The sequence below is a fragment of the Pieris brassicae genome, chromosome 4 (genome assembly GCF_905147105.1).
Source record: "Pieris brassicae chromosome 4, ilPieBrab1.1, whole genome shotgun sequence".
NCBI lineage: Eukaryota > Metazoa > Arthropoda > Insecta > Lepidoptera > Pieridae > Pieris > Pieris brassicae.
Window position 1 is genome coordinate 62856 of NC_059668.1, and position 21900 is coordinate 84755.

Genomic DNA, 21900 nt, shown 5'->3' on the forward strand with positions numbered 1-21900 from the left:
CTTCGGACAAGTTTGTTCCGGTGTTCATATCTCAAACGTTATTTAATATATTATGTCCTTGACTGATATAATACAGCAATTTTTTTTAATTCGAAACAGTTGTCAACACTAAAATTGACCATAATGCGAAATGTACCGATAACAAACGCTTATCAAGCTCAGTCAGTCTGTGTGTCACAAGTCGTGGAGAATTTAGCAGTGCAGCACTGGCCGACAAGGCGATGTGATACATAATATGTATTATGTATTAGATAGATGTACATAAAAACAATGTCGAGACACTTCCTGCGCTAGTGGGCTTTGTCAGTCGGAGGGGTTGTGACGAATTTAAGAAAACTTATCAAAGCGAAATATGTGGCCTTTTGCGATTCTATTAATTGCTGCCGGTGAGTTTTTCTTGTTTATTTATTTACTTCATTAATTACAATTAAATTTACTTTAAAGGGTAATTTTATTCAAAATAATCTCGCTTATTAAAATATTCGTGAATATATTTTGAATGGTGAATTCACTTTTAATTAATATTGTCGTTTTTCAATTCACATAAGTTTCTATTTATTTACATTAATTATTTTTTCGGAATTCTTTTTATTATCTGACTACTAACTAGTAGATATAAATTAATTGTTTATTTTAAACGCTTCCTACCGTTCATTTATTCTAGTTATTTTTAACCAAACAATTTGAATCCATACAAATATAATGTTTAGTAACAATTAATTTAGAGTCAGGCACAATAGGCAATAACGATTAAAGCTCTACAATTAAATAGATTGACTCAATCACAGTCGAACCCCTGACCTTCACCGCACTGTGCCAGTGACTCTGGTAATTGCTCAGTGTATGAAAGTCCCATTACCATGACATTGATGGGGGTCAGGCTTTTGAGGGCTCCAGGTAGAACAAGTTGAAGCTGCGACTTCGCATTTAAAGATAATAAAACGATTTTTCATACTTTGATAGCGTGGCTGATTATTTTCTTTAATGTGGTGATTTGTTCACTCGGGTGGGAATTTGTTAAGCTATTGCAAATACCTATTATTTAAAGGTCTCCTTTTTTGCCTGAAAGTAAGTCAATTAATAATATTATTGTTATAAAATCTCCAAGAGGATGACCTTTCCAGGAGTCTCCAGGAGGACCTTTAGAATGTGTCAGACAAATGGAAATTCATACCGCTTAGTAGTAGTTTATATTTACGTTCATAATATTCTTGATTCACTCTTATGATTTTTTATATTTTAAATGTCAATTATATAATATAATTGTATTTATCTTCTGTATATACAATTGAGAATTTAATGCATCGTTGGCCTATTGGTTACCATCACGTATTGGTACGGCTATAATAAATAACTTTTGTCGTTCGATATGCGAGATGAATATGTCTTGTACAGATAACGAAAGCATCGTAAGGGAACCGACTCGTCTAAGTCCCGTACTGAACAATAAATATGTCTTTCCCATGCCCCATACAGGGATCGCGCAAGAAAAATGTTTTTTCAAAATTTTCTATAAATTTATTTAAATTGACTAACTAGGTAGTTTACATCACTTATTTGCACATAAACGTGTACAAATCAGGTATTTCATTATTTCGTTACTTATCAGGCGTCAGCGATTACATGGCTTCATGCAAAGTAACCATTTCATATCGAGAATGAAGTCTTTCATCAGGGCTTTCATCGAAAAATATTTTTGGAATAACGTCAATTGCAATTTCATGAAACGGGCAGAATATACCTTTTGTTTCCAAGTCACAAAGTAAGCGAAAGATACATCGTGTTCAAATCGTAAACTTTGACAGTTCGTGAAATGGTCATAAAATGCTTGGTCATAACATTGCCGAATCGTCAAAATACTGCAATTGTTTCTGTCTCACGAAGCTGATGAAAACCAGGTGTTTAAAACAAAACAGAAACCAATATAAAAATATGTAATTGAAAAGGTTTAAACTTTTATACAATATATTATTCGTTTTTACTATGACAGACCTGAAAGTCACGTTCTGCATATCGTGAAGGCACGGTTTGAAATCTTGGGTATGTACGTATACATAGACACGATAGAAGTGGCAAACCTCCATTTTATTTAATGTTCATCATTAAACGTCATAGATATGGACTTGTAACACTACATAATCTTCTTCTTATCCGGTACACTCTTGACAGAGCGGTCGTGATCGCTATTTAATAGTGGTAATCAAAGGAGCAGATGTGATGCGCTTCACGACGTTTCGCCATCGTTGCCTATTAGTGGTCATCCTGCTACACTCATTGAGTGTACCTCCTACGGCAGACTTGATCTGGTCAGTCCAACGCGTAGGTGACCTTCCGCGCGGTCTAGCGCCTTCTATCTTCCCCTGGACGACAAGGCGTTCTATGGACTGAATACCACGCCGAGATACGAGTCCGAAGAATGTAAGGATGCGAGATTGTACTGTTGAAAATAAACGCTGCTTAATACCGAGTTCTTGAAGTATCGAGACATTTGTACGAAACTCGGTCCACGAAACCCCAAGCATTCTCCTCCAGCACCACATTTCCAGAGCGTCTATTTTCTGTCTTTCCACATCTCGCAAGGTCCACGTTTCGGCCGCGTACAGAAATATGGGGAATATAATAGTCTTCACGAGCCTGGTCTTCGTGGCTTTTGTTATGTTCCTGTTTCTCCATATCTTCTGCATCTTGTCCATAGCCGTTCTTGTGATGCCCATACGTCGTTTGACCTCATCGATGCATCCGCCATTGTTTGAAATCTGAGCCCCAAGATAAATATAAGATTGGACTACGTTGCATTTCGCGATTTGAGTCACTTGAGGCGAATTTTTTTCTTCACTACATAATATTACGTATTTAATGCACTGAACACATCCGTGGCAGACTTGCCGTTGAGACATGACATGGTGTACCGACGTGAATTTGTGAGACAATGTACCTTACATTATCTCGGTGCAGTGCACTTTGCATACTTTTGTAGTAAAATCAAAATAATACATTATGAACTGAGAAATAAGTAAATTGTGCTTAAACTTTGTAGGCCAAGGATTCAATGATACGGGAGTATTCGCTTATGTGCCTCGAAGTTTGAAACTTAGAATTAATTTTAACAAAACCGATTTCCATAATTACTAACGACTGAACTTTGGCGACTAACAAAATTAGATTAACAATAAGAATATGTCAGATGACCAACGTTGATCTCGTATTTATCTTGTGACATTATCATATGTCGTCAGCACTTTATAATCTTGAAATTTTTGCATATCTGACATATTATCCGTAAATCTTATGTCATTGTAATCTGGAGTGGCCCCTAATTTGATAAAGTATTTAGATTTTCCAAATCTACATTATAAGCCAGCATCCGATCATGTATCAAGATAAGTTAAAGTATGTGTAGATGTGACTGGACTGATATCGATAAAAACTTAGTATCACAACATTGACTACGTAAAAAATCGCCTTGGCCGTTGTAACTCCTTTATTTTTTAATACTAGAACTTAATTATAAGGAATATTATTGTTATAGGTACAATCCATGGAGCGGAGTGGTCATATGATTGTAAGTAATTTCTATTCTATCACATTCATATCAAAATTCATGCAAATACACATGCCTTTTTATTCATAAATACTGTAGATAAAGCCTGTAGAAAGCATTGTTTTGATTTTCCAACGTATTATTTGCTCCAAAATGCAATAAAAGCAATTGCAAATATAATATTTAGCTGTTTGCCGCTCTGTGCCCAAGAGACGTAAATCCAATTAAAACGAGCTTGCTCTTCAGAATATAGGTCGCTGTGTCGACGAACAATTTGAAACTAGGCCTTGCACGCTTTACTAGATTTAATGGAAGCATTCAGGCAACAAGTTTCTTTTCAAATCCCATTTGTCGTGAACAACCGAATATTGCCCTAAACTATAAAAAACAATTATAGTACAGATAGCCAAACAAGAGAATCTTTCGGCAGGAAACTGTTTACCTTTTGTACTGTAGCATTCTGCTGGTACGAGCAGGTCGACAGTTAATTATTGTTGTATAACAATGTTAGTGTTAAACACGTGTAACTGTCATCCAAAAGCAAGGTTTTCCCCTCAGACGAAACACAATGGCCTGGGCAATGCAACGAAGGTACAATGCAATCACCCATCAACATAATGAGCCGCAGTGCACTGGTGGACCGGCATGGACTTCACATAAGGGGACCTTTAGTGTTCCGAGGATATAACAAGGTCAACGTTACAGCTTATAATGATGGTCATACATGTAAGTATACCTGGCATTTTAACTATTATTTATTAAGGAACTGCTATTTATCAAAAACTTTTTTTCATTTAGTGAAATGGTCGTTGGTTGATGATGCACCAGTTCCGATGGTGTACGGCGGCCCACTGAGAGGAAACTATAGCTTCATGCAGTTCCACCTACACTGGCTCTCTGAACATGCCATCGACGGAATGAAGTGAGTTAATAGAATGAATATGTTAGTACTAGGATCAAAAAGATACAATATTTGATTCATTTTCAAATATACTTCGCAGAATCATTTTAGGTTATAATATAGTTAAATAATCACAATTCGAATGGAACATGGTCTCCATTCAACCCAATCAATTACAATTCGAATTATAAATACATAACAATAAAATCTCAATAGATATCCGATGGAGATTCACATGGTTCACATAAAGACTGGCCTCACGTTGGACGAGGCCCTTCAGCGACCGGACGGCCTCAGCGTTATTGCTATCCTTTGTCAGGTAACAATATCCGTTACTCCGTAACTCTATTGATAGATGATCTGAATTCAACAACTATTTAAATTTACGTCGTCGTCGTCGTAAAAACATCGGAAAATTTTTAATTTAAAATTATGTAAAATAATTATAAGTTTATAATAATCCGGTTAAAAATTTGTTTTCTTTCAATATTTAAATTTCGTTTGGACCTGTTCATGACGATCGTAAGAAAGTTAAATTAAATAAGTTTACTAAGTAATATAGTGTACGTACAACATCCCTAAACTGCATTAATTTGTCACTTTTAAGACCCATTATTACTGTCCTGATAGCATTCATTAGCGATTGCGATAAAGACAATTAAAATAATTACGATTAGGTTTTGTCGTAAGTTGTTTTATTGATCTCTTATTGATTTGTTTACCAGGTAAACAGTGGTGGTGCAAGTGACTATGCCCTCGGAGAAATCGAAAGATACTTTCCAAAACTGGCGGAGAGGAACTCGGTGTATCCAGAGCCAGCTGTTTTAGATTTTACGTAAGTAGTTTGATATTTCGTTTAAAATTAGCGATTCCACAAGTTATTTTTAAATTATTGCAGTAAATACATATTTGTTAACTAAAAAGTTACAACCTGCCGGTATATGTTTCTGTTCCTTAATACCTATACGTAGTTAGATGCGACATCCACGGAGACTCAACAAGTAATGAGTATTTACTTTCTAGACGTCTCTTTAGCCCCGAGCCACAGTCCTTCTACACATATCATGGATCCCTTACGACTCCCAACTGCCAGGAAGTCGTCACATGGGTTGTAATGGACAGACCCCTCATCATATCCGATACACAGGTACGCGAATGTATTTCTTATTCCTTCGAGATGTCTTGTTAAAGTAGTTTGTACATTCCCTATCCCAGTTTGTGACCCCTTTTTCGTCACGTTATTAACCTTCGGGTTTGGAATGCCTGTGTGAGGCAAATATATATTGCTGATTGTAGTACTGTTGCAAGCCAAGCTTCAATCGCACGACCGAGAGTTTAACCTAACGGAGAGTATGAAAATTTATCATGTTATATTGTGTTTTCTTACAGTACAAACAAATAAGTCGAGTCGACGTCGGTAGAATAGACAACTACAGAAGTCTCCAAGCTGTAGACCGCGAAATATACCGCAGCCTTGCGTCCTGTGCCTCCACAGCTTTGCCTGGTCTTCTGGGACTTCTAATTACTTTCCTGAATCTCTCTTCATCGCTTTCCACCGTTTTGAGTAAGGGTATCTGTACATTAGTCAATATAAAGAGAAAGTTTTTAGGCAGTAAGCTTCAAAATTGCACCGTCAAAACGAACTAATCAATCCATAATCTGCTTTAGGAAAGTTATTTGTTTTTATGACAAAAAAAAGTCTCCAAAACAAACATTCAGAATATTTAAAATGTATCTGAATGGTTAGAAAACTTGAAGTTCATAGTCCACGATGCCGAATAACGTTCTACTTACGGCAGCTAAAATCGTCAAAAAAATGAAGATGACGGTTTTAGAGAGGGTACAAGACTTGTCACATAAGTAAGTCTGCGCTTAGTATAGCAATATAACGAAAATCCTGCTTGATTACATTATCTTCTATATATTTTTACAGCCAAAACTATCGTTTTATGGCGTTATATATTTTAGAAATATAATTGCAGATTACTCGTCATTCTCAAGTAGGTATCGATAAGATTTATTAGTACTTTATTTTAATTTATTGCATATTAATAAACATAGTCAATAAAGTGGCATGTTATAAAAATATAAACTATGACGTAGTTTTATGATAGCAGTAAGAAGTAACGTGCAAAAGTGATTGGTTTTGGGTCGTCAAGGGTATGCCTAAGACGGGGAGTTTCCATGCAGGGCTAGATCCCGAGCTGAGCGTATTCAAACATTCTGTAAAGTGTAATGTATAATTGTCATCTTACATTCTTACATTTAGACAATTACAATCGATTATAGCATAGTTCTGCAAATACATCATATGGTTAACTTTGATCATTTATCAAATATATTAATTAGGAAGGTCTTTAAATAGAACCCCGATAAGCTTCGTCAAATTATCACAAAAGATTATTGTGAATTGACACTTTATTAAACTATATATAGCGATGACGTCTGGTAATTATTTTACGGATTATTATTTATTACTAGGTATATAAAGTGAGTTCGTTTGTCTTTGAGGAAAAGTCAGTGAACTAAGCCGGTGGTGAAATAAGCGAAAATTTAAGAGATAAGACATGATTTTGTGCTCGCGTTGTTTCTCTATACATTGTTTTGTTTTTATGCTCAATTCTAACGTTACGCTTATATTTAAATAGTTATTCTATTATTAAAATTTTTTAATGAAAATTAAATGAGGATGTTTAAAATGTAACTTAATTTAAGTTTTTGTTATGTCATTGTAGTTTTCATGCCTCTAAATAAATAAGTACGTAAAAAAACACGAGTCATATAAATTAATATATGCCGTTATGACATTAGTTTTAAATTTATTAATGGAGGCCTACTAGAATTTAATAAAACTATTAATTAGTTTACGTTATGTTAAGAGTGGTATAAGATAAAGTTATTCATTATCCTAGATTGATAGCACGTTATTATCTTTAGATAATCGCCAAATCGCAATCGCAAATTCTTGCCAAGCTCTTCTGTGCGTTCTAGCTATACGTTCGGAATTTCTAGCTATCTTTCTATATACATTAATTTGCTGCTCAATCAGTAGTAGTTAGACTCTATGTAATTTATTAAAAGGTATCATAATATATGGCTTTGTCTATCTTAATTGTTTGTAAACGGAGTTGTAGGCATAAAATAGATTTAAGATTGTTTTTAAATTTCAAATTAGATTATGTAAAGATATAAATATGGCTGTGTTTCTGCATATAGTCGATTTTTATAATTGTTTTATTTGTATTGTTATACCGGTTGTGTTAATGTGTTCTTTTATATTAAACTTATAATTAATTTATTAAATAAACATTACAATACGATTTTTTTATTATTTAAACTTGTACAAATAACTATAATAAATCTTATATCACACTCGTTCGGTCCCGTTGGGTGTTATGATCGCAGACAGAGGTAGCTTTCACTTAGATATTATCTATTTTCATTTTTATATAATAATTGAGGTATTATTATATATTATATTATTTCTCAGACCAAATACGATGTTCGTTGGTATCTTTAAGAGTTTACAAAAATCATGCTTAGACATCAGTAAATACATATATCTCAAATAGCGTCATAAATTATAATATATCTCACCTAAATTCCCTACTTTTATTGCATATGAACGATAACACGAAACGTTTGTCTTCATAAAAATATTTGTTATTGCCATTGTAAGTTTGAGAGCCGTGATGAATTAATGACTTTTGATACTTCGCAGTTTATTTTAAACCCAGAGTCAATTAAAGAAAGTTTAAAGAATTAAGAAAACACATTTTAAATGGATTGAAGCTATGTATTATTATTATAAACTAATAATTATTTACATAATTTTAAATTTTAATTTTTTTCCGACGTTTCGCGTGATTTACAGCGTGCGTGGTCACGGTGACAAAAGACAATACTAAGTTTAAAGCAATCATAGCAAAACAATTGGTAGAGAAAGACGGTCATTACTGAAAGCAATAGAAAAAAAAACGTAAATGTAGTTTTATTCCTTTCTGCCTTATCATATAGCGACTTGTAGACGGTATTACAAATTGCCTACTTAGGTTGCAATTCTTAATGTATAGATCCGCCTACAACATAGAATAATCTAGGAGAACCCTCGGGAAGTTAGTTGTTCTCACCTACGGCTATATCTCAATTTAGATTTGCGGCCATTATCCTAAATGGATCTATGACACAAATTCGTCAATAGACACGTTTAAAAAGTTTAGATGCACTGTATTCTTAAATCAAGTCAGATAGTAGACGAGAAGTTGCCAGTAAAATCACCAACCAATTATCACTCTTTTTAATCGCCAAGTATTCTTTTACAAGACGTTTAGTAAGATGCTCCACGTGACATCCTGTACACATCCACATAAGTTACAATTAACTTTTTTTATGAATCACATAATTATTCTATGTTAACAGTTACTACTAATTCGATAGCACGACACAATAACAACCATGACGATTATCCTACATAAAAATCATTTAAAAAATATATTCATGTACTATACATTTTATAACTAACAACATAGCAAGCATGGTTTGGTTGAATTACTTTAGATCTTTAAATTGCACTCTAAATAAAATCTAACCGTTTGTTTAAAAGTTAACACGTTGATAATACATACTAAACAAAAAACACCTACCGATTACATAATATTAAAAAAAACAAGTAGGTAGTAGATATTATAAATATAAAATAGCAAAAAAATGTATGATTTACCAGTGAAAAGTTCTATTAAACTAATACAAGTTACAAATTTGTATCAATTCCACTAAATTGTATTTATTAAATTGCATATTAAGGGCAAAAATGGACAACAACAACCTGAAGAATATTTCCTCGGACAATCAAAACTAAAATATTATGATGTATTTTAAGATCAAATTTCAATATTAAAACATACAAAAACAAAGCATTCGTTATTTAATAAACAATGTTTACATCACGAATTCTCGCCTCATTCAACCATTGTCGGCAGATGTGATCTCAGTGCACCAACTAACATGATTTACTTTATCCTATTTGTCTTTTGTACGGGTAAGTAATATTTTTATAAAAGCATCGTGAGTGTGTGTTCAGCCCAGTTCGGGCATGCTTTCAGTTTTAACAAACAGTGTACATCATCAATGTATCTATTATACATCTGTGTAAGGTCCTCTATTTGTGTTAAGTGAAGACGACAGGCATCCTGTACTCTCTCTCTTCGAGGCATATCTGAGCATGATGATCGAAAGGAGCTGGAGCGCGCTATCTGTTTCCACCAGTTTTTTCCATCGCCTCTCATATGATAGATATAGTGGATAATGAAATTGATAAACTTTTATATATAATCGACCCTTTCCTTCATTGCAAAACACGGAGACTATTGCGAGACTATTGTCATCAGGAAGTCATTATAGTTTCGCCTGAATTGTTCGCGCAAAGTTGTGTTTAGGGCTTAATTGGACTAGATTTAGTCGACCCCCCATCCGATTGCGACTCCACGTAGCAGTTTATTCCGGTACTGGCTGATGGAAACTGGCCGAGAAATACCTGTACCGCCAGTGTACACAGTATTCCCTGTGCTGTCGTCCGCATAGCAATAAATGCTGCTAATTTTATCAAACATATTAATTATTGATTGACCTTGTGGGAGCGTTACGACGATTACGATCGATGACGACCTTGATGCTTCAACCAACAAGACAGCTGGAAATCCAGTTGTATAATGCTTTGAGAGAAGTGCCACACCCGAACTAAATCTTTTCCTGTGTCCACAAACTTACCTCCAGCACCTCCCCCTTGAACCCAATTGCATCTGCCCTTGTATGTGTAAGGTATACAAGAAACTAGAAAGACACCAGCTGGTGGCCCTCTAGATACCTCAGGTGCTGGCTCTTAACAATGATTTTCATTATTTTGGAGAACAAGGACACTTAATAGCTACTGGGCGATAGTTGGACGGATCAGAGCGGTCGTCTTTTCTAGGGATCGGATGTATTAAAGCGGTCTTCCAGTAGAAACGGCTACAGGACCGAAACCAACAATAGTCGCATCACGGGATTCTTCATTAAGACGCAAAGCTGCTGTGCAAGAACGCTTAAACCTCACTCATCGCAAGAAACTCGAGTACTATAAGGGCGAACCCACTGCATCAGCTAACTTCGGTTTTCTGTCAAACAGTGGTACTGGCCCCGCAGTCGTACCTGCCAATTTGGCTGAAGACTAGGCTACAGTATGGCACTCCTACTAGGAAGGGGTTGACAGATTGCACCTGCAAACTTGCAACCTTGCAACCAACAGAGGTTATTTCACCAGTGGGCGATAGGGTTGTCACGTCCCGACGCCGAAGTATATTCGGCAAAGTTATTAATAATTAAAATTAATTTTATGTTTTTTTAGATTTCGCTGGATCCGTTATAAAATTTGGCCCAATTTGGAGTTATAATGGTATGTAAGTCAGATTAAATAGTTATAATTTAAATAAATTTTAAAATGCAAAAACAATCTCAAGTTGATTCGTCAAACGCGAACTAATGCTCGTAATGTTTCATCTGATGAATACTACTGTATTCCACAGATGAAAGTTCATGGCCAGGAGGCTTTTGCAAAGTTGGGGGCAAGCGGCAATCACCTATCGACATACAGTCCAAAAATGTAATCATTGACTTTGAAAAAACTTTTATTAAATACGGCAAACTGAAATACAAGGGCTATGAAGCTGTTTTATTGACAGGCATCAATAATGGGCACACCGGTGAGTGAAAATGTCTTTAGCAAAGTTAGATCAGTTAAGATTACGATTTTTTTTATTGAATTGGCTCTTACCAAATGACAACTAATTACAATTATATATATAATCGTAAAAATTTATTAACTACATCGATATTTCTTATCAATATAGAAATGTATACTTTTCACGTCATATTATCTAATAAACTAATTTAATTGCGGACAAATATATTTTAATTAGGAAAAGTAATACATAGGTAACAGATAGTTTTATACTGAATCACGAAGCCCAAATTGACTCGTGGTAGATAACCACAGACTGATAAGTCTTCAGCTTAAATAAGCATCTAACTTCTAAGGAAATCAAGAACGCTTTACGAATAATAGGTATTTTTCAGATGTGGCTAGGCCAAACAATAGTTATTATTACATATAGTGTATATTTTTATTTAATATATTTGAGATGTAATTCGCAATTTCAGTTCAATTTAGTACCGAGGGTGACAATTCAATGCACCCGACTCTTACTGGAGGTCCTTTGAAACACGACTACCGTCTGGAGCAGCTCCACTTCCACTGGCTGTCCGAGCATGCTGTCAATGGAGCCAAGTAAGGATTATTACATATTCATTTCAGGTCATTTCATTAAAGTTCTATTAGACTGTGTACACACAATGCCGGTAACGGTGTTGATACTTAATCCTTTTTAGAATAGCATTTAACCCAAATTTTAAACGATAGTATGAATATGTTTTTTCTAATTTTTGATAATGTTCCAGACTGCGATCGGAGCAAAAATACAAAATCACTATTGAGAATTAAATAACAATAAATACCTAAATTAAGTATTCTAAACTATCATCGACATGTAGGTACGATATAAACCTATAATATATTGAACTGTTACAGGTTTCCTATGGAGATTCATTTCGTCCACGTCAGATCTGATCTAAAGGTATCAGAGGCACTCAACAAACGAGATGGACTCGCTATAGTCTCCGTGTTTTGCAATGTGAGAAAAGTTTATCTATTTTGGTTTCTTCTAAGTCTGCAGTCACTTAATGCTATATTAGTAGCCGTCTCATTTTCAATTTCATTGATAAAGCGCAATACGTGTAAAGTAATATTATATATCCATATGTCATTGATATAAATGTGGATCCCAAAGCATTTATTTCCTCCATAACAAATACGCTTCCGGACCTAACAGGTTCTGGGCAGTAACAAATAATTAATATTAATGCGTTATTAGTGTTATCAAACTTTTTGATTTATTTATGCATTACACTCTTATCTATCCAATCGAACAATTCATTTATCAGTTTTTAATATATTATCTCTAGCCTTATCATAGATAATAATTATAAACTGCTTTAATATGTCCGACCAACTCTCAAAATAAGCTCAAAATAAACTCTCATTTGTTTAGTTAACATATAAATTATATTCCGTAAGTTTGACGGTATTTAACAATGCAACTGACATTATTTGGATTAATAATCGCGTACAAATAGCAATGCTTCATTAATATGATCAGCATATGACCATCAAAGCATGGACCGTCGGACGCAGTGTGTGTTCACTTACCAATTAGAAATATAATTATTCTAACCTGCTACCCGTAACACGAAAGAGGTCGTTCATGTGTTTATAAGTTGTACTAAAACAGGTTAAGACAGAGCTCAATTCTGAGGAGGCAGACACATCTGAGGAACTGATGCATCATATTCCTTTATTGATGAAGACTGCAAATCGCATCAGCGGTGTACTTATGGATCTGGAGTAAGGATTATTGTTTTAATTAACAAGGCTCTCAAGGAAATACTTCTACACAGATTTTATTCAGACTTGTCATTTACAAAATCTAGTTTATCAACGATATAATTTGTCTTTACTGTCGCGTATACGAGTTATTCAGAATTATAAAGGTATCATATTTCTTTTGGAAGTAGGATGTAACCAATAATAACGCTCCTTATTTTACCTTAGATGTCACCGTAAGTAGCTGTAAATATGTTACCAATGTAAGTGTCGGTCGGTCATTCAACTGCGTATTAAGTATAAGATATGAAATGAATGCGCGTAGGTGCCTCAACAGGCGTTAATGAAGCAACAAAAGTCAGAAGGTACGAAGTCAACAAACCCAAGCACAAGAGAGACACCTCACTGCGACTGATTGCGCCTCGATTATGATGATGTGGTCAACCTTCTGTGCCAGATACACGCCATCGCTGTTTTTTGGGCCTAATACGGTTTCTTCACAGTTTATCCGTTAATTTAGTATGTGGGAACCTCGATGGGCGCACAGCCGAGATACGAATCCAAGCCTTAATAATCGAACGTGTTTGGAAGAATGTTATCTTCCATCAACATTTATCGGTAAAAGTGTTATATTATATTATATCAAAGTAATAAAATATTGAATAACAAACTTCATTATATATATTGCACACGCTCGAGGTGCCTGATAGTTATGCATAGAATACGTATGGAAATTATGAAACTTTCAGAAAACTGATCCCTGCCAAGGATTCTTATTACTCGTATTTGGGCTCACTGACCTCACCAGAGTGCAATGAAGTCGTCGTTTGGATTATATATGATAAACCTATTCATATTTCTGACGACTTGGTATGTATAACTCCCTACGAAATAATAATAATAATGCAGTGGGTCTATCCTATGTGAGTCTTTTGTTTTCATTTGAGACAGTTAACATGATTTTCATCACCGTGCGAGCAAGTGTTAGATGCGTACGTAGACAGAAAGTCATTTAGTCATATAGGTAACCCAATGTACACTTATGAACGTCAAAAAATAAATATATATTTAATGCTTCTAATTTTACATTTACTGCCAGTTGTCAAATCAAGGGCGTAGAACTGAAGAAGAAGAACTGGCAATAATAAACTTTACACAATGTCTGTAAGGAGCTGCAACCATTACACCACGTTCCACATGACATCTTAAGTAATGAATAGTTAATTTATTATAATAAAGCGCAAATACATACGAGTATAACGCATGGCCAGCCATCGGCCCCAAGCCATATCTTAGGAAGAGAGACAACCCGACGCATGGACGCTGCCACAAGCAATGACATTTAAGCGAGCATGACGATCCTTGAAATGTGAACTTGGCTACATAAGAAAATAATAATAATTCTAATTATACCGAAATAATTTGATACCACATGGATCACGGTTTGTTCCCACTTTACATTAAAGCGTTAGGATCGGTTAAATATTAATTTATATTATAATAGGCCTTAGCAAGCAGCTTAACTTTGACGTACGATCCGAAGATGTGTAATATATAAATGTATAAATAATATAAACTCCATGAAATTGGAACCTAAATATGTATTTTACTGAATTCCAGTATAGAGTTTTCGGCAACGTAGGCGTCGGAAGACACAACTATAGAAGTCTTCAGCGCCTATCTCACCATCAGGTTTTCCAACCACCACCTGCATTGGTCGCCACGCCGCTCGCCGTGCAAATGTTTAGCGATGCTGTTAAAGTTATACGGAATCTCTTTAGAAATATTACGAGGTACTGACCCGGTCAAACGCCTGAAATCGTTTCAGCCGATACACTTAATATTGGTTTAAACTTTAAAGTAATTTTTAATAATATGTATTGTGATTTTTCAGTTTCGTATCGAGAGGCTTGCATTCGAGATGATTCGACCAGATTGATAGACACAACAATTAAGGATAATAAAACAACGTTTTGTTAAAATCTATTTATTAACGTAACCGTACAAGTTATTAACAAATAAATACAAAATACTTAGTACGATTTCTGTCCTTTCATACACTGTACAATTATCACACGTGCCTAATCAACAAAGTTGGTTAAAGTAAAAAGACAAAATTACGATTGTGAATCTTATTAAATAGATCGCTATTATTTGAAATGGACCCAAAGTTATTTACACAAGAATGATTAAGGTGAAATAAAATAAATTCACGACACACGACTGATTCATGGAATTCCTGAAATACATAAATAATCGTAATCGTGAACCGATCCCGATGGAATTCGGTCATTGTTTGTCGAAATACTATTTTCTCACTCTCACATATCGCATCCACACAAATTAACCAAGTCCGCACAGGCTCTACGAAGCGATCAGCTCCTTCAACTGTTTCTTGACGTATTGCACTCGCGAAACCAATTTGTCCTTCGGGTTGTATTCCGTGTACGGGACTTTGAGCACTCTGAACCCCTGGAAGAACGTCTTTCAGATTGAGCGTGACGAAATACCTTGTCAATTGTACCATCACAATTTGTATAAGAAAATGCGGTTTAAACCAAAACAATTCTCGTGCTCGGAATCGACACATCGGAGACAGACACGGGCTGATCGCCGAGCCCCGTTTTTTAACGGTCTTCATATTAAATCAAATTACACTCGCCTCGATATGCATAATAATCTATTTATTCGAGGACGACTCACCTTGAGCTCCAACAGGCGCGTGTAAAGCCTGAAGGTGCCCAATTCCACCGGGACCCTTCGCGTCATGTCGTGGTAGTCCAGCGCGAGAACTGCTATCCGATGAACGCTACGGGTCGGAAGAGAAAATTCTCAGCATTAAATCGAACACAGTGGTTTTTCATCGCCACTTAGACAATTGTATTTAGTCTGGCCATAAATAAAAAAATACTGTTACAATTAATAGTAAACAATATTATATATTTTTTTTTTTTATAAAATAGGGGGCAAACGGGCAGGAGGCTCACCTGATGTTAAGTGATACCGCCGCCCATGGACACTCTCAATGCCAGAGGGCTCGTGAGTGCGTTGCCGGCCTTTTAAGAATTTGTACGCTCTTTTCTTGAAGGACCCTAAGTCGAATTGGTTCGGAAATGCATAACTCAAAGTAGATATGGAGCCGGATGCAATTTTTAACTCTCTCCATACGCTCGGTTAATTAGTAAAATGTTTGGGTATCGGGCTATTCATAGGCACATCGAGACCTGCTCCGCTCGTGACGGAGAAAGATCTGGCCGATCCAGCCCGAAAGCAAAAGATTTTACCTCGGGACATGAAGACATCACCTAGAACCATGTCGCGTATATTAACTCTATATTATATATTATATATAGTATATTGACTCAGGACTGTAGCCTATAAGAGACGTTCTAGTGACCCTGAAGTGATGTAGTGATGACCAACCACTGAAGCGGCACGCAAAGGCACAGAACAGTTATGGAAACATTTTGTTTACGGATGAGAAGATTTGTACAAACAATATGATTGTATTTATGCTCAAAGCTCCGAGGAAGCTTCCCGTCGACAGGCCGGTCCCGTCCAATCAGTCGACAGTGCGACGTGGGCACTACCCGACCGCAGTGATGGTTCGGTGGGGGATTAGGTGGGGAGCCAGGGAGGGGTGACGGTTTCAGTGTTCGTGGCAAGACTAGGTGCGTGGACTCACTCGTTATCGCTGACGGCCTTCTGCAAGGGAACCGGATGACAGTTGGAGTCTACCGCGAACTCTGCGTCTGGAATCACAACACGGTTATGGATCGACAATAGAGCTTCTCGGTCCGGGTCGTCGAGCGTCAGAGACGCGATCGCCTCACCGTACAGGAACCCCATGCCGGAGTTGCGGTCCCTCTTCAGAAACGTGTCCGCCGAGACCAGACTCTTGAACGTGTCCATGACGCTCTGCACGAAGAGCGCCTTCTCCCTCGTGTGCACGATGGCCACGCCCACCGCTATGTCTTCGGGGAGGCGGGGCGCGTCCGGCCGCGTCGCCGCCACGTACGCGTCTATCGCCATCAGTTTGCGGCGGGAAGGAATCGAAATTTCTGCAACCACATTGTAGCCACTAGCCATTAGCAGCCAGTTCCAAAATAGAGGAAAATCCTCTCTAGTCCACGTCGATATTACATAAATCCTCACCTCCGAGAGACAACAGTTTGTCGATGAACTCCGGCCTCAACGCGGAAGTGAGATGATGCATCTCGGCCCTCTCGAGGACCAGCAGAGAGAAGACGAGGTCCAGCCACGAGAGAGCCTTCGTCATCTCGTCTTCCTTGAGCGAGAGCGCGGCCTGCCGAAGAGATCTCGATACAGGACTCCCGCCAGACGTTAGACAATCGGGAGCGGAACGGCCCGATCGAAGCGTTTACCTCTAGGAAGCCCTCCGAGTGAGGCGGAACGTAGTTCACGTTGGCCAGAGTCACCACGGCCGATGCGATGTCGCTCGGTCTACAAACGGCTCTATTGGTCCGCATCCAGTCCACGAGGGCCGTCAGGGCTTCCTCGTGTCTGTACTTGAGGAGCCCCAGCGACACCAATATTGAATTCACCACCGCCGGTTTTTCTACGTTCGTCGGTAGATTCTTTATGACTTCGCTGCAAAAGTACATTATTTTTTATCTATGTTTTAAGTATCTATGTCATAAATCAAGAAAGGCATTCGACAAAATCGCTTTAGATTCGATTCAATTTGGGTCAGACAATGAAAGCGGGAAATTACCTGCAAATCCTGTCCAATAATACGGGGTCAGGGAAATTTAAGGATACCATAGAGAACAGTAAATCCGCCGACTTCTTTAAATCGATGTTGTCTGGCTGTTTGGTGATATTGTAGGACAGAGCGCGCAGTAATGGAGTGCTTCGACGACCTTTTTGCTGAAGGGCTTTCATCACCTAAACATATTGTATAGCATTATTTAAAGGTCAGTAACGATGGATCTTAATGATTATTTCATCCAAAATCATTTTGGTGAAATTAATCTCCATTGACCACACCGTGTGGGTAGCCATCAATACTTATAGCTCTTGTGCTTTCAATTTACAAATCAAGGAATATTCTATAACGCATGTTTTCCCATTACCACATATATTAAGATTAACTATCGAGAAATTTACCTTAATCATTTGTGACAGTGACAAATTACCAATAAGTCTGGCCGCTTCGTCGTCTCCAGTTATACCTAACACCGTACTCAGATCTTCCGCCATGGTCAGTGAAGTCATCGCATGGCTGGCTGGAGTTCGTGCCAGAATTCGACACAACTTTAGAAATCGTGGGTCTTTTTCAAAATCTGATAATTTCACCCGATTAGTACTTGACCATTCGGATAGAACTGAAACCATCTGAAAATCATTTTTGCCTCAATTTAAACACTGCACTAATTACCAATACTCCTTTTTTATTTTAATTAACCGAATTATAAAAAGGCTCATTAGGGTAATATGTTTAATTTTAATTAATAAAAATATTTTAAAGACAATAAAGAAAAAAAAGATATTTTTTTACTTTAAAGTAGATCAGACCTTCTGAGCCTGACCAACTTTTGAGTGACAGTTATGCCTGTTTCGTTACAATGTTTTCCAACATACTAGTGAGTGGTAATGAGGCACATAGTTCACGCACACACACACACACACACACAAATCTCATGACAATTATGACTTAATTAAGAACAATACCTTTAAAGCATGTTTTCTTGACACTATTGGGTTTTCAGCCACTGACAGAAGGCTATTTATGTCTGTCGCTTTTATTATTAGAGTGTCTAACTGCTGAGATCGAGAAAGCCTAACAGACTTTACACTTGATTTTTTTAATTCACTTTCTGGTGTGTTTAATGTAGCAAATGCAGCTGCTACAAGGCCTAAAAATAGTTGCATAATTTAGTATGTAAGTGGGATTCCAAGTAATAGTAGATTGGATGTAGAGTCCTCTCTAGTTTAAGCTTACATAATAAGTTAAATGTGTCAGCGATATCAGAAAGCAAATATTTAATTAAATAGAGTAGATTTTGAACAAATTATATCAAAATGTTTAAACTTCCCTAATCCAAAATGTATCAAATCTAAGATTATAAGAATAATCTATGTATGTATTTATTTAAGATTTTATGTCCTGGTAAAGAAACCTTTAAGGCTAACAACTCTCTTTGTATTAAATGTTATCGATAAATGATGGTCTGTAAAAACTAGTTTACATTTTTTGTTATGTACTTTGTTGATTAATTTGTTTCAAGAATAAAATGACACGTTTTAAGTGCATTTAAAACTGTGCTAAATACAGACGGCTTTGACAGATGAATTTACAAAGATTTTATTCAATGTATTAAAAAAATGAAGACCAAGAAAATTATTCATATATAGTTTACATGCACATACCTGTTCTAGCTCTCTCGTCTGCCAATTCAAATTCATCATCTTTGCCAGTAACATCCTTGAGATGATCAGATTTTTCAGACTGAATTACAGTGGCGCCGGGGCCTGATAAGTTTCGAATAGCTGAACGGGTTCCTAACCTCCACGACACTAAGGCTCCGAATTTCAACATACTCTGTAATTTATAGAAACCATGTTTGAAATGTCACAAAAAACTCATAAAATACAAAATGATTTCATCACTATAAAAGTGATATACTGACTAATAAGACTGAAAATCACGAAAAACTAGACTTCTTACATCACGTTTATGAAGGGTCACAAATACTATAATAGATTTTTAAAGTGTCTAAAACCAGATTACAAATTAAATAACAATAACCTTTTTATATTTTATCTTATGTTTATAAGAATAATTCACTATTTTTAATATTTACAAAAGTTAAAAATTTTCACTGATCAAAAGTGAATATTTTGACATTTTCATTGTATATTTGACTCTGATACTATGACGGCTGCGGATCAACTGGTGACAATCAATAACTAACTATAGACTATTTAACTCGTTTGTAATTAATGTCAGTATATTACCAATATGGATTTTAGGAACTTCACTTCAACAATCAAATTTGTTTTTTTTATTAAAATCATTAGAAATTTAATAGTTTACCTCTACAATAGGTAGCCCGTGAAACCTTACACAAAGCACACACAAAATCCTTTGTAGTGGTCTATAACTCAATGGTGCTCTGTGGCCAATGGACCACAGGGTGCCTTTGTGTATACGCTTGTCTTGTCGTTGAATTCGATTGCAAGTGCAATGGATGGCAGTGTAATAATTTCATATTATCTGAATACCATAGTTAGTGAGTTTCATTGGTAAATCAATATACGGAAAAGAGGAGGATTATTTAATGGTAAGGATTTATATATAATAAAGACATTACAATTTAATGTCGTTTTTCTACTATACTGAGCAAGTTCTGGTATTTTGTAACAATTTCGGTAAAACCTTCATTATTACACAGATTTTATTATATCTTCATGTAGTATGAAGTATGAACCTAATAAACACCTTGAACCTAAATAAATGGGATAAAAAGATAAAGATTTTTTTAATATCCTAGTGTGTACTACGCATTGTTTTTACAATTTTCGTCTACCTGCTAATTCTTTTTAAATCGGCTTCTTATCCTACTAGTCATAAAAGGAATCTCAATAAGATAATATTGGTTAAAACTTTCTGCTTTTTATCAACAGTATTTCTCATCATCTATGGAAATGTTTAAAATCTGAGCAGAATCGTCTTCATATTCAATTTTATATTTATAATTTTTTTGTACTTCTGTGAAAAACTCTATTTCACTCTAAATTAATTTTGCAATTCAAGTTATAATCCATATTTTTGTAAAAATTTTATTATATTGTTTTCACAGGTGGGGGCAGATAGCGCTGGTGAGGCTCACTGAGTCTGCCGTGCTTGGGGCCCCCTCCCAACTTTTGCAAGGTACTGTTCTGGCATTTTTACTTCCATTCAATATTGTTAACACAAGGACAGGTTACACATATAATAAATTTCCTTTTAAGCCAATAAAAATGTTGTCTGTTTAACTGTTGGTTACTTTATACTTTCTATCTTTTACTTTATCTTATTGTTAGTACATTGATTATTTTTTCTTTCCATTCAATAATGTAATGCTATACATTTTGTATATAACCCAAAACTTCATAAAAATATGCATGCAAGCTTTAGAAATGATATAACAATGAAAGTTGAGGAACAATGCTCTGATATTATAAAGAATTGTTTGCCTCAAATATAAATATTTCTCTAAAGTTTTTATTTTTAAATAAGTTTTTGTATATTTTTTCTCATAAGGAATATTAACTCCACAAAAACAAGAATTATATTACAAATAACATAATTATGTTCAAGGTTGCCCACATTCATGAAAACTTGGTTAAGAAAAGCACTGTAAATGGATCAGCCATGGATTTGTAAGCGGTAAGTAAATTTTAATCTCATTCTATGAAATTTCTGTAAATGTGAACATAGTTCACACAAAAACACAAGTATCTTTTGCGCCCACACAATCAGCACTCAGATTGCAGTTGGTTCAAAACCTGGTTCATTTTAAACATAGCAACAAGAAAAAAGTTTAATCACAATTAATCCATTTTTGGATATTTGCAAAATCTTATAATGAAAGAAAATATGTATTTTGCTTATTGCCTTCCGCATGATGGTTGTGGTATTAAACCGTTCCATACTTATTTACACAGTACGTCATACTGTAGTTTTAAAGGCAATGTTGGCACATTGTTATATACATATTACATGTCTAGTCAAAATTTTAGTAAAAAAATATGTTGCTCGTGACTCGGCTTATACATTTAGAAATTCACTTTTTAACCCCCAACAATTTTTTCCTTTATATCCCTCGAGTCTAGTCGAATTTATAGAGTCGTTCATTCCCCTTGTGCTCTTACAGTGCGCCAATTGCATTTCGATCGATACAATTCGGCGTACATACACTTTTGATTATTTTGTAAAGTTGTTTCTGTTTGCTTAGCTACAAGGAAATTCGTCGATTA

The 21900-nt window shown here is 35.8% G+C and overlaps 4 protein-coding genes across 6 annotated transcripts in view; 3 read left to right on the top strand and 1 right to left on the bottom strand.

Moving 5' to 3' along the window:
• The first annotated feature begins 207 nt into the window (after positions 1-207).
• LOC123708856 (putative carbonic anhydrase 5) lies at positions 208-7710 on the top strand. The gene is made up of 8 exons (XM_045659792.1): positions 208-386; positions 3530-3562; positions 4100-4267; positions 4340-4463; positions 4659-4761; positions 5168-5277; positions 5466-5589; positions 5832-7710. Exons 1-8 carry the CDS (start codon positions 353-355, stop codon positions 6087-6089), a joined length of 954 nt encoding a protein of 317 aa, XP_045515748.1. The 5' UTR covers positions 208-352; the 3' UTR covers positions 6090-7710.
• A 1719-nt stretch (positions 7711-9429) lies between these two features.
• On the top strand, positions 9430-14989 carry LOC123709033 (carbonic anhydrase 2-like). The gene is made up of 9 exons (XM_045660118.1): positions 9430-9480; positions 10825-10872; positions 11003-11179; positions 11637-11763; positions 12064-12166; positions 12824-12936; positions 13665-13785; positions 14536-14708; positions 14810-14989. Exons 1-9 carry the CDS (start codon positions 9447-9449, stop codon positions 14838-14840), a joined length of 927 nt encoding a protein of 308 aa, XP_045516074.1. The 5' UTR covers positions 9430-9446; the 3' UTR covers positions 14841-14989.
• LOC123709029 (FAST kinase domain-containing protein 4) lies at positions 14893-19826 on the bottom strand. Of its 3 annotated transcripts, none has more exons than XM_045660112.1 (11): positions 19688-19826; positions 19309-19480; positions 18610-18794; positions 18046-18273; positions 17651-17823; positions 17301-17526; positions 17071-17221; positions 16749-16976; positions 16601-16667; positions 15619-15724; positions 14893-15387 (listed from the first exon to the last, which is right to left on the bottom strand). In XM_045660112.1, exons 2-11 carry the CDS (start codon positions 19475-19477, stop codon positions 15280-15282), a joined length of 1641 nt encoding a protein of 546 aa, XP_045516068.1. In that variant the 5' UTR covers positions 19478-19480; positions 19688-19826; the 3' UTR covers positions 14893-15279. The 3 variants fall into 3 exon arrangements, with proteins under 3 accessions (XP_045516068.1, XP_045516067.1, XP_045516069.1); XM_045660111.1 differs by having other exon boundaries at positions 19607-19809; XM_045660113.1 differs by lacking the exon at positions 19688-19826 and adding an exon at positions 19569-19587.
• A 272-nt stretch (positions 19827-20098) lies between these two features.
• LOC123709028 (adenomatous polyposis coli protein-like) overlaps positions 20099-21900 on the top strand; it is a 29446-nt gene continuing 27644 nt past the window's right edge. The window contains exons 1-3 of the mRNA XM_045660109.1: positions 20099-20222; positions 20742-20812; positions 21242-21310. The gene's annotated coding sequence lies outside the window, so the exon portion shown is untranslated. The remainder of the gene's footprint in view (positions 20223-20741; positions 20813-21241; positions 21311-21900) is intronic.

Excerpts from the sequence above, each read along its gene's own strand:
- LOC123708856 (XM_045659792.1), top strand. The coding sequence starts at position 353 with ATGTGGCCTTTTGCGATTCTATTAATTGCTGCCG. Across the intron at positions 387-3,529 it reads GATTCTATTAATTGCTGCCG|GTACAATCCATGGAGCGGAG; the intron begins GTGAGTTTTTCT and ends TTATTGTTATAG. Across the intron at positions 4,762-5,167 it reads TTATTGCTATCCTTTGTCAG|GTAAACAGTGGTGGTGCAAG; the intron begins GTAACAATATCC and ends TTTGTTTACCAG.
- LOC123709033 (XM_045660118.1), top strand. The coding sequence starts at position 9,447 with ATGATTTACTTTATCCTATTTGTCTTTTGTACGG. Across the intron at positions 11,180-11,636 it reads CATCAATAATGGGCACACCG|TTCAATTTAGTACCGAGGGT; the intron begins GTGAGTGAAAAT and ends TCGCAATTTCAG. Across the intron at positions 11,764-12,063 it reads CATGCTGTCAATGGAGCCAA|GTTTCCTATGGAGATTCATT; the intron begins GTAAGGATTATT and ends GAACTGTTACAG.
- LOC123709029 (XM_045660112.1), bottom strand. The coding sequence starts at position 19,477 with ATGTTGAAATTCGGAGCCTTAGTGTCGTGGAGGTTAGGAACCCGTTCA. Across the intron at positions 15,725-16,600 it reads AAGGCCGTCAGCGATAACGA|CGTTCATCGGATAGCAGTTC; the intron begins GTGAGTCCACGC and ends TCCGACCCGTAG. Across the intron at positions 15,388-15,618 it reads CGCGCCTGTTGGAGCTCAAG|GGGTTCAGAGTGCTCAAAGT; the intron begins GTGAGTCGTCCT and ends ACGTTCTTCCAG.